Source organism: Pelmatolapia mariae, linkage group LG8 (assembly GCF_036321145.2).
Source record: "Pelmatolapia mariae isolate MD_Pm_ZW linkage group LG8, Pm_UMD_F_2, whole genome shotgun sequence".
Classification (NCBI taxonomy): domain Eukaryota; kingdom Metazoa; phylum Chordata; class Actinopteri; order Cichliformes; family Cichlidae; genus Pelmatolapia; species Pelmatolapia mariae.
The window spans coordinates 25,495,766-25,513,483 of record NC_086234.1 but is presented as its reverse complement, the minus strand read 5'-3'; the positions used below and the strand labels follow the sequence as shown (position 1 = coordinate 25,513,483).

Below are 17,718 nucleotides of genomic sequence, written 5' to 3'. Positions count from 1 at the left end.
TGTTCATTATGACTGAATGGCCTCCTGTGACTGTTTCTCTCTCTGTCTTCGCTTCTTTACAAAAGCCTGCGCCTCCCGGTCTCCTTTCCTGGACTCCAGTAACCGCAGGATGTTGTTGTCTACAGAAATGCACACAAACATGGGTTAGGCTTGAGTGCCACTGAGGATTTACAATTTAAGGAACACTTTAAAAACAATGGGAAAAAAAGTCATGGTGATATCTCTAGTAATATGGTTAATGGGTTAGGGAGGAAAGGGATGCCACATTGTGAGAATGAAATTAAACTTATAAACCTACAGAGGGCTGATTTCAAAGAAAAATCAAAGTGAAACAGTGATATAGCAGGCTAGTATAAATGTCATTGCAGCAAGTTAAAATGATACTCAGGAGTTTGTATGGCCACCATGTGCTTGAATGCAAGCCTGACAACATCAGGGCATGCTCCTAATGAGCTGACAGATGGTGTCCTGAGGGATCTCCTCCCAGATCTGGACCGGGGCATCAATGAGCTCCTCGACAGTTTGAGGCGCAACCTGGCGGCATAACATCCCAGGGGTGCTGTGTTGGACTTAGATCAGGCAAGTGTGCGGACCAATCAGTGCAATTAATTTCTTCATCCTTGAGGAACTGCCTGCATGCTCTTATCTTATGAAGGCGTGCACAAAGAGGAACGTAGGACCTACTGCACCAGCGTAGGGTCTAACAATGGAGCTAAGGATTTCATCCTGATACCTAATGGCAGGCAGGTTGCTGTTGCTTAGTCTGTCTATGTATCTACCCACGGATATGCCTTCCCAAACCATCACTGACTCACCACCAAACTGGTCACCTTTAACAATGTTAGACATTGTCCACGACATCTCCGGACGTCACATGTGCTCAGGGTTAACCTGCTCTCATCTATGAAAAGCCAGTGGTGACTTCATGCCAACCTCAATAAGTCTGTCATCGTTTGGTCAGAGACATTCACACCAGTGGCCTGCTGGAGATCATTTTGTAGCTCTGGCAGTGCTCATCCTGTTCCTCCTTCCATGAAGGAGCAGATACCGGCCCTGCTGATAGGTTAAAGACCTTCTATGGCAGCGGTCCCCAGGTCCGTGAGTCGTTTGGTACCGGGCCGTGAGAGTTGAGGCTCGGGTGTGAAATTTACGGTTTTCAGGGTTTTTAATTGGTTTTAGCGTTATTTTTTTTTATTGTTAGGTTTCCCTGGGTCTTTTCCCACATGTTATGAATAAATCATATTTTTTTTTGGTAGCAGTACTGGTTTTATTTTGTTGTATTTATCTGCGACACCTTAAAGGCCGGTCCATGAAAATATTGTCAGGCATAAACCGGTCCGTGGTGCAAAAAAGGCTGGGGACCGCTGTTCTACGGCATGTTCATGCTTTTGAGACTGCCTATGCCAAACCTTCTAGCATAGGCAAGTATTAAAGTGCTTGCTCATAGGATTGTTGGGTTTTTCTCTGTATGTGTTATTGTAGGGTCTGCCTTACAATATGAAGCGCCTTGAGGCAGCTGTTGTTGTGATGTAACTTTAACATACTGACGTACCGTTAGGTTTAGGATGCATCAGAGGCAGGCGGATTTGAGCAGGAACGTCATTTGGCTGTAAGCTGAGTCCATCTCCTTTGGATTCTTTAGCAACTCCCGGTATTGATCTGAGGGGCAGAAAGGCCTCCCCTTCAAAGTCGTCTGACCTCAAGGTGTCGTGGTCCAGGACTGTGATCACCAGGCAAGCGCTGTGGGCCTGACACTGTTCCAGTGAAACCAGACTACAGCAGAGGAGGGGAGGCAGATACATGAGATGAAACACGTAGAAAGAAGACAGCCGCACAGGCTCACTTATGAGAGTGAACTACTTACAATTCAAAGGCCTCGTCAAAAAGGGGATTGAGATCGCAGTTTTTGATCTGAGTGCAGCGAGGTTCTACCTCTGGAAAGATGTGGTAAGGCTCCAGACACAGATGCACGAATGGATCACTGAGACCTGCCGTCAATGCACACGTCACTGTATACTTATCATGGATCTAGAGTGCCTGTTTGTATCAGCAGCATGTGTTTGTAACTGTTCTTACCATTAGAATCCATTGGTAGGAGGTTGACTGCATTCAGCACTTCAATTCTGAGTCTTTGGTCTGATTTTCTGTAGGATGCTAGGAGGGTGACAGCACCGTATTTCTCCCCACTGTATGCTTTCTGTAAATCAGCAGAGACAGTGACAGTCTAAAAGAGCTGCAAAAGAAATTTGTGTGTTAAGTGTTTATTGCAAAACTCACCTGCTCAAACACTTTCCCTTCAAGGTACTTTTCCACAAGCTGCTGGCTATTCAGGGAGTGGTGAGTGAGGTGACTTTTGAGGGCCTTGACAGACACAAAAGTGAAATAATAAAGTCAAATCATTTTACACTCTTCGGTGAAATGAATAGTTTCACTGTCTTCTGCAGAGACTCACCTTGTACTCATCAGAGTGAAGTTTATTCAGAGGAAGTCCGTTTCCCTCAGCGTGGAAGCACTGCTCAAGGCACTGACATTTTCAAGAAATGCAAAAATAAATTATGAAGCTTTTTACTTTTTTTTTTTAATTTTGATGACATCCGCTCAAAATGGTCGTTCTAATGACTAGCAGTCACGGCTCCTCTGGTTGTAAAAAATCCTGTCTGCTTCATTGATCTGTAACCTGGGTACACTGCAGTAACCTTACTAATGAGTTTCAATTACTAATTTAAAGTCTAACTGAAACAACATGATGTTCATTTGGTAAATAGTTGGTATATACTCTTCACCAAAACCTCATCAGAAATGTTCTTAGTGGAAGGGTAGCTGTTAAGATGCCATAGTCAAGGAGGGGAAAAGGGAAAAAAGGCTGAGGTATGCCAAACTACACAAGAACCTTCCTGAAAATCAGTGACAACAGGCCTTATTGAGTGATGGATCGATATTCGATATTTTTGGTATAAATTCTCATCAGTATGCACAGAGGAGGTCATGAGAGATATAACAGTCTTTAGCAAAAGCATACATGGATAGAACAAACAGACAGTGGAACACCATCATTTATGAACTGGCCTAGAGCTCAACATCACTGAAGAATGGAGCCAACATTCAAAGAGGAGCTTGGAATGACCTTCGAGAAGATTTCCTGAAGAGCACTTATAGAAATAACAAGACAGCCAGACTTTACCAGACAGTTTTCTGTGGCTGTGGACCAACCTGCAGTGTATATAGCAACCTCTGGGAGAACACCATTAGCCCCTCTTGCTGTTGATGCTGATTAGCCACCTGGTGGATGATTTTCACTGAGTTATTCCACAGAGGAGTCAGGAGACTGGATATAGAAGATAAAATAAGTTGACTTTCTTTAGAAAACTTTCTTGAGACACTGAAAACACAACACAAGACATTAGGCTCAGTACCTGTTGAAGTTCTCTTGAACTAAGTTTTCATTCATGTACTGCAGCTCCTGCTCTAGGTAGCGCATAAGAGGGGCTGCAGCCTTAAAACAGAAAAGAGGCTAAATGTTAGGCAAACACAGAAATTCAGTTCAAATCGATTCAATTCAGTCCCCTCAAGGTGATTTATATTGTGAGTTAAAGAGAAAAGCCAAACAATCAGACCCACTATCAGCACTTGGTGACTGTGGGAAGGAAAAACTCCCTTTTAACAGGAAGAAACCTTAGGCAGAGGAGGGGCAGCCGTCTGCTGTGACCAACTGGGGATGAGGTGAGGGGAAACTGGACAAAAGACTGGAAGAGAGCAGGCATGACTCACATCCTCTGTGGATTTGGAAGGAATCCTCCGTCTGGTCGACATGCTTCTGACGTGTGTTTCAATGTCTGTGTTTAACTGAAGAGATATTTCATTTTAAATGTGTGAAATATAGCGATTTTTCAAAAACTGTCCAGTTTTCCATTTTAATCTTCGATACCTTCTTCCCAAGAGTGTCTAAAGCTGATCGGATCTCTCGGCCCAAGATGCTCTGGGCCTGCTGGAGCTGTGAGGGCAGCGTGTTTTTGAACTGGCTTTCTCCTATCACATCGTGAGTCCTGTCTCGAAGCCCTGCCCAGTTCAGCTGCGTGGGAAGTCGGGTCAACACAGTCCGCAAGTGCTCCAAGTCGTTCACAACCACGCACAACTGCACAGAGAGGAGGAGGATATTCTGGTTGTAGCATTCATTTGTTCCTAAAGATTATTTTTGTTGTTTTCTTCTTCTTACCATGTTAATAGCAGAGCCGTGGTCAGAGTTCTCAGACAGCACCCTGACTCTCTCCTTTAGGATTTTACAATAGTTCACCACAATCTTACAAACATCCTGAAAACACACAGAAAGCCGGGATATACAACCAACAATCTTCCCAACAATCACGTAATGTAACCAGTTTATAATCTGATATATGCACCTCGGTGATTTTGACCATGAGCATGAAAGCCTCCTCCGGGTCAGGCCAGGACAGCTGGTCCCACAGCTGGCAGATGGGCTGGATGCACGCCACCAGGTCCACTGCTGAGGAGCTGTGTTTTATTGGTACAACACCAGTTTGCAGTGGTTGGAGCTGAGAAGAAGAAAGGGTTTAAAAATATATATATTGACATTTTTCTTTGTGGAAGAAATGTACATTACAATAAGAGTCTTCTGTCATTTACCTGGTCCACCTGGACAGCCCTCTCCACCCTGTCCTGAGTGGTGCTGAATGCCTGGTTCAGCCAGTAAGGCAGAGCCTCTCGGAAACCCTCATGAAAGTTTGTCAGCTCTAGCACTCCCCTGAAAAGGCAAACAAGCTCTTGAGCTTCTATTACATTACTTGCATTAAACTCCAAAGTACTGACAGCAGGAATTTAAACTTCAGTTGAACAAACATTGGCATTTAATTGTATCAAAAACCAAAAAATAAATAGATAAAAAAATGGATTGAACGCCTAACTGAAGTGTCAGCACCACTTTAAAAGACATGAATACAACCCAGTTTCTGTGCAAATTTGGGCCCACATGTGCAATGTTAATACAATAAAAAGGCAGTGATTGGAATCATTTGTATCTAAGACAGTGTAACTGACAAAATCTTTACAGTTTTTGATAAGGAAACAGTTTATATGATTAATTGTGAGGTTTTCCAGCAGCTGTTTTAGAAACAGGGTGGTACATTTGGAGCGGTGGGACAAGTGAAGGGGTGCTTGAGCTTGGGCTGCCATATAAGATAGATCACTGAGTGTGATGATTTCTGACCTTTTCTGTAAGAAAGCTTTGTCTTTGTAGATGGCCTGCAAGCTCAGATAAACTGGGAACAGGCTGTTGGCTAGTTGCTGCTCCATCTGATCCTCCATTAACGACAAGGTTTCCCTCACTTCTTTTGCAATCTGTGGAGGAAAGGAGAGAACAATGTGGTGAGAAATGACCAGATTCATTAAGAAGAAGGTTGACGGGGCTTGAAGGGACTGTTCCATTTCTACTTACCAGGGAGTCAAACCTCTTATAGGTGACAGTGAACACATCAACTTGCACAGCACTGTTGTGATAAAAACATATCATGAGAACAGGGAAGGTTTTCATTAATTTCAAGCTACTGTAAGCCAAGTAAAAAATAACATTTAATTGCCTTCTTACCTCACAAATACTCTGTTCCAGACGTCCTTGTTGTGTTTTATGTCTTCCTGCGCCTCCCCAATCAACCTAGAGAGGGCGCTCCCAATCTCTGAGAGGTCCTGTGTGACAGCATAGTGCAAAAATAATAAGTATAGTGCAATAAAATGGAGATACCAGGTAAGGTTTTCATCATGTGCTTGACTTTACCTTAGTCATCGGCTGATGCAAACCCTTTTTGATGACGAACCAGTCCTCTGTACCTTTCTGATATAAAAGTAATGTGATGAGTACTTACAGTTATATGATGTACTAAACATTAAGATGGTAATAATCTCCCAAGTATGATGACTGACCTGTATGGCATCGCTGACCTCATCATGAAGGTCAAACTGAGCTGGATTTAATTTCTGAAAAGCCTGTGTCTTACAGATCTGGACCAATATCCTAAAAAAGCACAAGTACTTCATAATCAAAGTCCTCAACTACAACAGCTCTGCCGTCAAGTCTGTAAACACCTATAACCACGTGTACCTGAGCAGTCTGTGTAGTTTCGGAGTAGCACTGGGTGTTGGAGGGAAGATGTCTCTGTATTTAGCCACCAGACACAGGCCGTACTGCAGGAAGCCGTGAAGAGAGTCCCCAAGTTCCTGTTTCTGATAACAGAGTGCAACACCTTCCTCAACACTTCTGGCATTAAAAGTCAGCTCCTGGCTTCTTTTAACTTTTTTATTAATGACTATCACAGGACAGAAAAATCATCATTAAAGCAAGATGATGAGTAAAAGTAGGTGATATAGTTAGGTTGCATTAGCAGTGGAGAAAGTATGCAGGTCCCTGCGCTGTTAGAGCTCTTCACCTGCTTTTCAGAAATTCTCACAGTAAAGCACATTTGCTTCTGAATTATGCAGCTGTGTGACAGTGAGTTGAGCACTTATACCTGTTGGTAGGGCAGCTCCTGCTGGTGCCAGTGGTATTCTATACTCGTGAGCTGCTGTAACAGCACAGACGAGTCCACTTCTAAGCTCTGGTACAACTTACTGTACGCCACCCATTTCCTGTCAGGGGCACACACATCCACATTTATTCAGAAGCACAACTGAAAGCTGGCACAGCAGTAACAACCTTGTGGCTAAGGTTAACAGCCGCACTAATGTACTCGAAAGACCATTTTTAAAGTGAATTCATTTTTGACACACAGTCTTTTAATTTTGTGCTTTAACTGATGTGTATTGGTAAAATCCCAAAATGATGAATGTAATTAGGTTTCAGTTACATTTTGTGGTGATTCTTTGACTTGGATCACACTGACTTACAATATGTTCATCATAACTCTGATGCAATATCACTGGAAGCTGATAAATGATAAAAACTTGGCAATAGATCGATAGATCTAGACTTTATGATTCCCTTCAGCTAACGCAGGTCTTGTTTTATCTTCTTCTCATATGAAATTTACAACATGTTAAATATGGTGCTTACGCCAGGTCCTGAAGAAAAGGTGAGAGGTCGTTCTGCGTAGCGTACAGTTCGAGCAGAGTCTGGGCCTCGCCGCACAACTCCCCTTTCCACGGAGCAGAACTCTGAGAGAGACAAAACAAGATCAGAAGGTTAAAGGGAGAGTTCACTCTAAAATCAAATACAGACATTTTTTAGTACTACTACAGGCCTGTGCTGCAGTATTGTTTCACCTGTCCATGCAATTGTTTAAATATAAAGATGAATCACATGATTCTTTTATAAGGTGTTGCAGGTGCATAAGGGCTAAAAAGGTGGTTGTAAAGGATGTGATGGCATCCTAACATATCCTGCATAATTCAACTTTTGTGGATATAAATGAGATCCTGTCAAATTAAAATGATATGACGCTTTTATTAAGGCGTGATAGGTGCATAAATACTAAAAACAAGTCATTTTAGCCTGCTGATAAGTGGTTTCCGAGTAATGAGATAGCATCATGCTATGACGTGCGTAATTCAGCTTTTTTCAGATGTAAATCAGACTTTTTTGTCATGTACTTAAAATGATAAAACGCTTTTATAAGGTGTTGCTGGTGCATAAAGGTTCATTGACATCATCAGAAAGGATAATAACATCATGATAGCGTCAACATATCTGATATCTCTAAGTGGACTTAGATGAAGGGTGCCAAGTTTGGTTGAGCAACTCTTGAATGTGTAGTTTGCAGACAGACAGACAACAGATAGACAGACATTTCCGGTACTACAGTAAGCTTTATTCCTCTAAATATTCTTTGTTGTGAGTTGCCGACTTTTGGAGATTCCAGCTGTAAAGTTAGTTGTCTTCTTCTGAACAGAATGGCTAAATCCAATCCAATAAAATAAAATAAATAAAAAAGTCACCATCACTGTCTTTCCAGAAAGCATAACCCAGAAATCCAGAAACAAATAGTGAGAAGTTTCATGCAAGCACTATTTTCTTCCCAACAACCACCAACCGTAATACTTTACAAAAGAATGTGAGGCTTGCTCTTGTGACAAGATGCGAGCACTGATGGTGCCCCCCTTGGCTGATGGATAATGTTAGCTAGCTACACACTCGATGCAGTTGGGTGTAAAGGAAAAAGTTCCTACATGACACGGTCATAACAAGGTTTGTGAACTTTTCGAGTGAACTTTGTTTCTATTATCTATTATGCTTCATGGACAGAAAAAGAAACTTTTTGAGTTTGTCAAATTAACTTTTCGTGCTTTGAGCATTAGAGGGGAAGTGGTTAGGGCTAACTACGTAATTAAGCAAAAGTGCACATCTTTACATTTACTTTCTGGTGAATTGTCCCTTTAAAGAAGAAAAAGACAGCACGAAGAGAGAGAAATAAGAGACTGATGAAGGACTTTGAGAAGAGCTGAGAGGATGTTTGCCTAACCTGTTGCTTTGAGATGTAAGCCTGGACAAACTGCTGCAGAATGCCACAGTAGTTGACATAAGCACTTCGGCCGGCGCTCAGGGTCCCATCTCTCTGTCAGTCACACAACACATAGAAAGTATTTTCTGTTAGACATATAAATGCTATGCTCTCTGTCCTGCAAGAAGCGCGTGTTTCTCCTATTTGAGTATTGTGTCATTAACTTCACTGTTATTGAGTCCACTTCCTCTTTCTTGAGTAAGTTTAGACATCAAAGAGGTTTCATGAGTTCACATTTCTTCATTTATTCTAACAGAGACACTCTGTAAAAGTACGCTCTGTAAAAGTACACAGGGACTGCAAAGAGGGCATCTTTTTACCCCTTTGTGGATGAACTTGAGGTTAAGGTGGCACTGGCCACGATCAGGGTACGTCTCTGTTCTGGGCTCCAGAGTGTACCAGTTGTCTTCAGTACAGTGGAGCTCCTGTAGTGTGGGGATAGAAAATGGTTACTAGACTGGAAAGAGAGTGCTGAGCAAAAACAGACGATACAAAAATAAGATCATTTAATACCTTCAGTTTTAGGACGACTTTTCCCAAAAAGTCATCTGTTCCTTTTTCTTTTTTGGCCTCCTTGATCATCCTAAACAGGTACAAGTAGAAACACTTAGCTGTTTTCCATAATCAACTTTTTATGTGTAAGTCACAGAGAAAGTAGAATACCTTCTTAAATTATTTAGGTTGGTTGTGAACTCCTCTAGTTTCTGTGTGAGTGACACCTCTTCATCTTTGTCCCTGTAGCAGAAAAGGCACAGCACAGGGGAATGCAGTGAAAAGACCATTTTATAGGGAATCTAATATGCTCATCTCAAATGCCATATTATTGTTTTTGCACCCTACTAGAGCAGCTTTGCATGATGAGCAGTTCAAGCTAATCCTTATTAATCCTTTCAGCTAACCGTCTTTGTGAAATAAACTGTTTTAGCTCATTCTTGCCCTCTTCAAGCACACTTTGTTCTGATTGGCTGCCTCTCACAAACAGAAGTTAGGAACAGCAGGTGGGTGGGGCATCTGTTCTCACAGCCAGAGCTCTGTATGCATGAGAGGACAGTAGTCTCAAGCCCGAACTTTGGGCTCAATCAGCACAATCTCTTGTTCACCCATCATTTGAGACTTTGACTACATTTATTTTAATTATTGTAACTCCATATATTTGACAGAAGATAAAGAAAAGCATAATTAATTAACTTTAAAACAAACAAAGTGAAGGTTTCTGTTTTTCTCACCACATCTCAAGGTGGAAGCTGGCACCTGCAAAATGTCCAAATTCTCTGAAAGGAAGAAAAACAGTAGAAGGTAATGTGGGCGTTTCAATCTACTTCAGCAGAAATTATCAAGAATTGTGACTCACAGTATGAACGTTTGGTTCCAGATGGGGTTAAGAGTTTGCTTTTTAATGTCTGTTTGGTAGATTTTATCATGTGATACTGCATCCTTTACGACAGATTTAAGGGGTTTGGCTCTGGACTGGCGAGTCCGACTCTCCTCCTCATCCTCCATTATAGTGAGCAAACAGTATGGATCACTGAAACCTGTTCAAAACAAACAGTTTTTGATTAACTCAAGTCATCTCCAAAAAGAGATTAACCAATCATAAAAATGTAAACTCAATAAATTCAAATATGAATCAAGTTTGGTAGAGGAGAATGACTAAAAATTCTTAGAAGGAAGGCACAATATCTTAACTTTTCTTTTTTTCTTTGGATAATCATTTTGAGAAAAAAATGCACATTATAAACTATAGACTATTAACCTATTCAGGATTTGCAAACAGAAGAACACTAACCATACTCCTCAGAGAGGAGACCGAGCGTTCTCTATTGTGGCTCCTAAGCTTTGGAATAATCTTCCTCTTCACATTAGGCAATCGACATCAGTGAAGGTTTTTAAATCCAGATTGAAAACGCATTTTTATTTACTGGCTTTTGACTCAGTGGTTGACTGACTTGTATTTACTTATATTTTATTGTTTTCACTATGTTTATTATTTTATCGTATTTATTATTCTTATGGTATCTATTATGTTTCTATTGTTCAGCACTTTGGTCAGCCTTGTGTGTTTTTAAAGTGCTATATAAATAAATGATGATGATGATGAACACTAACCATACGACATTAACTAGTCTGGCATTTTGGATTCGTGACAATCATGGCGACAATGAAGACCCCTGTACACAGGGCTGGAGACTGGTGCATAACCATCTGGCAGTTTAGGGTTGTCTACAAAATAAATCAAATCAAATCGATCCCTCATTCTTCCAGTCCACATCCCAAAGTTTTCCTTGGGTAAGATGCAGAACCCCATTGGATGAGACTTAACTGAGTAAAAAGATACTATATAAATAGCAGTCTATTTACAAAATTAACCAGAATTCTCCAAGAGCTACCGCTAACCAATCAGGGCATACACATTTTTCTCTAGCATGGTTGTATCATGAACATGGCAGACAACAATCCCCCCCACCATCATGTAAGAAACTTCAATTGTAGCTTATAAGCTAAATGCTAATTTAACATGCTAAAAAGGTAACAATGACAATGGAAACACTACCATTCTTCAGCATTAAGTTGCTAGTATTTAATAACATTTTTGGACATCAATCATCATTTTATATCATGAGTTTTGGGGCTTTTAGTTATAATCCACAGTACTGGGAAAACCGATGGAAAGATGGCAGCAAAGAGACACAATGTTTAGCTTTTCTAAAACATACCTCTTCCAGCTCAAAAGGGAAAATCTGGAATACCCAAAGTTGTACTTTTTAATGTCAATCCATCCATTACCATTCGGAAGCTATGTCTGCTTTTGCATTAAATGTATATGATCATGTTTTTTGGGCACGTTCGGTGTTTGATTTTTTAGGTGATCACACACAGTAAATTTGATTGATTAATAACTTTCATAGTATAATTTCTATTTCTTTGTTAAAAAAACAAAAAGAAAGAAAGAAAAGAAAGAAAGAAAGAAAGAAAGAAAGAAAGAAAAAAAGAAAGAAAGAAAAACCCAAAACAAAATAGTAAGATGATGTGCAGTCTAGCCAAGTCTTGCCTAGCTGAAATCAACATCGATATAGAATCTCTGGCTAAAAAAGAAACACATTAAAAGGAGTCTCAATCATCATATCACTAAAAACCCCCTCTCTGTACGGGAAAGGCAAGAACTCACCACTGATGTCTTTTCCCAGAATTCCCTTGGCTTCCTTGACAGTGGCCATCAGACAATATACTGGGGGCTGGATGGATAAGAGGGTTAGATAATAAAACAACTTATTGCAGCATTAAACACACTGATGACATCATTTCTGCCACAGTAAAGGCGGTGGAAAATAGAATTCTTATGACTACTATTAATAGATGTTGGTGGTCTTCAGCATTGCATTTATTGGAACAAGTATGCAGACTTCCTTTTCTCACCTCTGTGCTCTGTACTTTCTCCAGCAGACTGTCGTGCTCTGATTCTGTCATAGTGAAAGCCTGGTAGATAGGATGGATTGAACAATCATCTAGTTGCACACCAACGCAGTTGGAAAGTTATGAGTGCCGTTATCCACGCGTGTACGTTTTTACCTCTCGGATGTACCGTCGAAGCTGGTCATCTGTGAAAATCTCATTTGAAGACGGTTTACCCATTTTGTGTGCGATGGTGTACAGTAGCTCCTTATACAGAGGCTTGAGCTTTTAACAGACATAATCACATTGAGAACGTTGTTTGAAAATGCCATTTTATATGCTGAACATAGTCACATACTGGAAGTGATTATACCTCCATCTCCTTGTGTCTCCTTGCTTTCTCTTCTGGATTTTCATCTTCTTTAAAATCCTAAAGGAGACATGGGAAAACTATGTTTCCATGATTCTGTTTGATAAATATGGAAATCATGCATAATTTTAACCTGAAATTTAGGCATTTAAAACACATGCAGGGTGACTTACCCTCCCTCTCAATTTCCTTGTCAACCCCAGTTTACGTGTATGCACAGGTGAAAACTGGAAAGGGAAACACAGAAAACGTCAAAAAGCAGACATGAAAGGAACATTTTAAAACTATATCAGTGATATGTGTTTACAATGGATCACAGTGAGTTTCAAGTTTGTGAAGGTATCGTATCTACGTTCTAAAACGTCATCATTTCTGTACAGTGAAAAATATAGATTCAACTTAAAGGACTTGACATGAAATTATGCACACATATAAAATCCATTCATTATCCTCATACGATGCAACTTACTCTATATTACTTTAGAATCAACATATCAAAGCTTCCAAATTTCAATTTTTTAGCCTCATGTAGATACCTTAGTTCTTAGTATCCTATGTAGATACATTTGTATCTACATAACTAATTACCACAAAAATTCTGCATATTTTGACATTCACTTTTCTTATAGGACGTGTTCTGGTTTGTCTGCAGCTTGATTTTTTCTTTAGCAATACCTTAGGAATAGGCTGAATTCTGAAACACAGTTATCAACAACTGTTGGAAAGATTTAGATTAAATTTTATACAGACATTCATTGTGTACAGAGGGTAACACCGATTGTGCCACCACAGTGTCAAAGCATTAACCTATTTAGTAAAATAATCCAACATCTATTTCACAGACTTATACAAGATTGTCCATGTTTTGACATTCATTGTTGGAAGAGGATATGTCCTAGTAACTTTGGGGAATCCCTGTTCATGAGGGGACTTTCCTGTACCAAAGGCAGTGAGCTGTTTATGAAGAAAATATATCAATAACTATGGGAAGGATTGTCCACATATTCAAAGTCTTCTGATAATAAGACCTCCTGGCTTTAACATAATCAGTAAAATAGTCCAATATCTACTTGTCACATTGGCAGCTCTTTGAGCACATTCCCTATAAAAATTCCTGAAATTTTGTACATTTTGACGTTGTCCATAGAGGACATTTGCTAATGACTTTGAGGATTTAGAAGGTGCTGTCCTGACAAAGACTGGAAGGATTGAAATGAAATTGTGCACAGATGTTCATGCTCCTCAAAAGATGAATTTTACAGATTTATTCTCTAGTATCACCATAACGTAATCTAGCAAATTCTCCCAATATCTACAGGACAGACTTGCACACGGTCTGCAGATGTTAAGTGAAAAATGCATATTCTTCACGCTGCCTGCACGGGTTCTCTCTGGGTACTCTAGCTTCCTCCACCAGTCCAGACACATGTGGGTTAGTTTCTCTTTGCCAATTCTGGTTTGTAAGTTTGCAATAAACTGGCAACCTATCCCATGTGTTCCCTGACTTTTCCTTCTTGGAGTTGGGATATGCTCCAGCCCCTCCCACATTGGATAAGCAGAAGGAAATGGATGGATGAATATTCTTAAAGGTTTTATCGTAGTGATTCTGGGGAGCTATCTGACTTTTTCTCAGCCAGTGCAACCAAGCTGATCTGTGATAAAATTTCTTCACCGCTATCGGAGGGATTAACTTAAAATTTTGTACGACAGTTTTTGTCACAAGAGGATGAAATCTCCACTAGTAAAATAACTTGGGTACATTTTGTACCAAGTGTAGCATAATGACTTAAGCGATGGGATTATTTTTCCTCTTGGAACAACAGGAGCAGCTAAGCTTCGAGAAAGCGAGAGAGACATCTCAATAGTAACTCAACGAGTGATTGTTCTTTTTACTGATCAATAGATCTTGCATCACATGACTTCTAAAAATGGTGATCACGTATAACAGAAAGGTAAACTGTGTAGTTGCAGTGTATACTTAATGTAGTCTAAGCACTTTCAGTGGTCAGACTAGAAAGGAACTATATAAATATCAGTTCATTCCATTATTTAGCCTTGAGTGGTAATTAGCAATGAACCTGCTAACCATTACACATCTAACTATCTATAAATATGACAGTGTCAACATGCTGAGAACAGTGATACAGAGTCTTTAGGCTCTGGTCTTTCAGTTTGGCTAGTTTGGTTTAGTTAAATTTAACCCCCCCCCCCCCCCCCCCCCCAAACACACACACACACACACTGGTTTAGTTCATTACGGCCAAGCCAATTGTTTGTGTTTTTTACCTGTTTGAGTCTTGGTAAGCCATGCTCCTGGAAAAAACAAGGCAAAGGTGCTTATGTCGGACATTTAAATGGATGTAAAAAAAAGCAACTACTTCAGTTGAATCAAACTGAAACTAACAGGAATTTAAATGTGATCTCAAGTCACTACAGCCTTCGCTACAAGTTCTTCCTGTGCAAAAAATACATCAATGCTGGTCTGAAGAAATGCGAGTGCTTCTTTAAAGTTTCTGATAAGGCCTGCCTATGCAAGACACTTCCTCTGTTGCTGATAATGAAACTGACTTGGAAGCAAAAGCAAACCAACAATCCAGGAAATTCACTTGAAAGGGAATCATTATAAACATAGTCTGAAAATAATTATGCAAATACACACGTACCCAACCTCAACAAACGCACATGCACACGAGTACAGCATTTTCATTATGTACGAATGTAGCAAACCCTTCAAAAGTAAATGATTGCAAAACACTTTTGTGAAAAATATGTTTAATTCTTCATGATCTGATGTTTTTTTCCCCCCAAAATAATAATGAATCATAGTCACAGCATCTCGAAATAGCCATTTGGAGACAGTGACTCAACTTCGGATGCAACAACACTGTTGTAGCTGCCATTTTATGTTTTTTTTCTTTTAATTTTCATATAATTAGCCTAAAATGCAAAAAAGCTTTGCTAGTATAACAAGCCACTGAAAACCAAACCCGAGGAAAATCTTTCAAACGCAGAGCAGAAATATTTGAAGGGATCATCAGTTTGCTTGTTACCCGATCACCGTGTAACATAAGTAGTTAATAACTCAAGTAGAATTAAATTTAAATAAATATTGTGTAGCCTACAATCGTGCCAACATATTGAAATGCACTGTAGTCCTTACCTGTTCAGGTGTTTGCAGTAGATTGTCTCCTTTGTTCGTGGGCTCACTTTGACTTGACATATTGATGCGAATCTAAGATCATCAGACTCCTGCCTCGTGAGCTGCTGAGTCTAGTGTGCGTGATATAGGGAAGCTGAGTGCTTTGGTGTGTTTCGATGAACTGTCACACAGCAGCCGGAAGTCATCACTTCCTGTAGAAGGTGGTAACGTCAATGACTGTGACTTATGACTTTTTCTTCATCTAGTGCCCTACATTTTGTTTGAATACAAAATACTGGTCTGGCTCCCTGTTACCTTTGCATATACAAACATCAACACACATACAGTGTTTTACATCTCAGGACATTATGCATTTTTGTAAATCAAGCTTTAAAGGTTACATTCACTGTTCACGTTATGACATAAAATTTTATGTCCTGGAAGCAAATTTTCCATAACTTGACACATGATGAATTAAATAATGAAACTGCGTGTAACATGAGACAGTGCAGCCTGTCTGTGGAGTGTGGTTAGTTTTACCTGTGTTTATTTAGAATGTTGACTTACTCCATTATATTACTCCACTATGAGTTCATATACGCTGCTCCAAAAAATGGTACAGCCGACTAAACCTGTGATATTATTCTCGTGTTTTGCTTCTTGCTAGTGTCCTTGTCACTACTTGTAGCATAAGACAGTATCTGCAGGCTATTTTGGTTGCACAGGTAATCTAGTTTCTCCAGGAGGGCACATTTAATGCAATCTGAAGAATGTTGAGGAGGTACCAGAAAATTAAATAGGGAGAGCTGGACACTGTCTGGTCTACATATTTCTGATCAGACTCCATGAGCATGGGGCAAGGTCCTGACATCATTTAGTGGGATCTGTGTTCACAGACTAGCATTTACAGCTCTAATGGCATTTGCCTAAGAAATACAGAGTGGTGCCTGTCCAGACACGTCTATATAGCACACAATGCTAGACTGGCTAATGAGCTATTGTGGTGTTTTTTTTAATTGAGAGAAGTTCAGGAGACACTATTTGCAGTATTTTATTATCAGGGAGTTAAAGATTTGGCTTGCACAGCTGTGGACCTCTATTCGGGCAGTCTGCACATGGAGAAGTGAAGCACGATTCCTAATTCAAAGTATATACTTAGACACATGGAAACAAGAAATATTTGTGATTGGCTATTTATGGGGAGATGCCACGGTTTAGATTCAACATACCCTGATTTGTTCTTCTCGTGGTCCTTCTGGATGGCAACGGTCATTCACCTCCACTCAGGGATCTTGTCCTGTCACAATAAAGTCTCCATGTCTTGTCGACTAGAACCCCCTGTTATCAGACACTCAAAGCCAAGCAGCCTGTCCTGTCTGAAACTGTGTTGTGTAAAGGTGAAGCAATTTACTTTCAACACTCAAATCTTTCCATGCCTCTTAGTTAACCCTTCACACCTTGGGATTAGTAAAGCTTGTATACTTCTAATGAAAAGTGTATCAACTCTATTATGAGCATACAGTTGCAACTAATGTTAAAAAGAAACCTTATTTCTAACACTATCAATCACAAAGATATCACATTCTATACAAAACCATATCTCAGTCTTTACTTTAAGGTACCCTTTCTTAAACAGTTTCAGTAATTGCTTTCACTGTATTACATATACTCTATTTTCAGCTGGCTACATCGTTTTTAAATTAGCTAGATTAAAAAAAGCTAGTTTAGCTTATAGCTAACTAGCTACATTTTGCATTCTACACTGGTTAAGGTGACAGCATATCAAGTTTTACAGTGCATCTGATGACTTTTTTCAATGAAATCTCAAAATCTTTGATTTATAAAATGTTCAATCAAATAAAATTCTTAAGGACTTTGATTTTATTAGACTAATAATATAAAAGCAATATACAAATCTATTAGCATGTGTGCAGCATATTAAAAAAAAGGCTAATGAATATTTGGAAATTTTAGTTGAAAATTGCTTGAATTAAAAAATGATTTATGTTGATGGTGGAGTTCTTATAATTATTTAGAATTCTTATACAATCATTTTAGATTAAATTTCAATCATCAGTCAGGTGTTTCCACACAGCTGCACGTGTAGGCATTGAGATTTTACCTCTATGGTAGCACTGAAGTGATATGAGCTGCAATCCAGGTATGACATGTTCCATGATGGCATCCTAGAGCTTCATGTGATAGCAGTAAACTTTGACAGTAAGGGTAGTTACATCATCTCCTGTGTATTAGCACATTGGAGTGAAAAGTGACATTTGACCCATCTGTTTCATTTAACAACTTTGCAAAATCTATTA

At 39.7% G+C, this 17,718-nt stretch overlaps 1 protein-coding gene across 1 annotated transcript; it reads right to left on the bottom strand.

Annotated features, from left to right (window-relative positions):
* Positions 1 to 6: 6 nt before the first annotated feature.
* On the bottom strand, positions 7 to 16,693 carry unc13d (unc-13 homolog D (C. elegans)). Its single transcript, XM_063481646.1, has 35 exons — positions 16,630 to 16,693; positions 15,422 to 15,612; positions 14,548 to 14,574; positions 12,435 to 12,488; positions 12,265 to 12,321; positions 12,069 to 12,176; positions 11,916 to 11,975; positions 11,668 to 11,734; positions 9,853 to 10,033; positions 9,728 to 9,772; positions 9,165 to 9,236; positions 9,015 to 9,084; positions 8,822 to 8,926; positions 8,463 to 8,555; positions 7,058 to 7,158; positions 6,516 to 6,633; positions 6,110 to 6,231; positions 5,932 to 6,022; positions 5,786 to 5,842; positions 5,600 to 5,697; positions 5,450 to 5,501; positions 5,222 to 5,352; positions 4,642 to 4,759; positions 4,398 to 4,550; positions 4,214 to 4,309; positions 3,926 to 4,132; positions 3,769 to 3,843; positions 3,414 to 3,493; positions 3,211 to 3,325; positions 2,453 to 2,524; positions 2,278 to 2,361; positions 2,077 to 2,197; positions 1,865 to 1,988; positions 1,553 to 1,773; positions 7 to 119 (listed from the first exon to the last, which is right to left on the bottom strand). Exons 2-35 carry the CDS (start codon positions 15,479 to 15,481, stop codon positions 7 to 9), a joined length of 3,348 nt encoding a protein of 1,115 aa, XP_063337716.1. The 5' UTR covers positions 15,482 to 15,612; positions 16,630 to 16,693.
* Between the last annotated feature and the right edge of the window lie 1,025 nt (positions 16,694 to 17,718).

Excerpts from the sequence above, each read along its gene's own strand:
- unc13d (XM_063481646.1), bottom strand. The coding sequence starts at position 15,481 with ATGTCAAGTCAAAGTGAGCCCACGAACAAAGGAGACAATCTACTGCAA. Across the intron at positions 10,034-11,667 it reads TCTGGGAAAAGACATCAGTG|GTTTCAGTGATCCATACTGT; the intron begins GTGAGTTCTTGC and ends TGTTTTGAACAG. Across the intron at positions 8,927-9,014 it reads AAGTCGTCCTAAAACTGAAG|GAGCTCCACTGTACTGAAGA; the intron begins GTATTAAATGAT and ends CCCACACTACAG.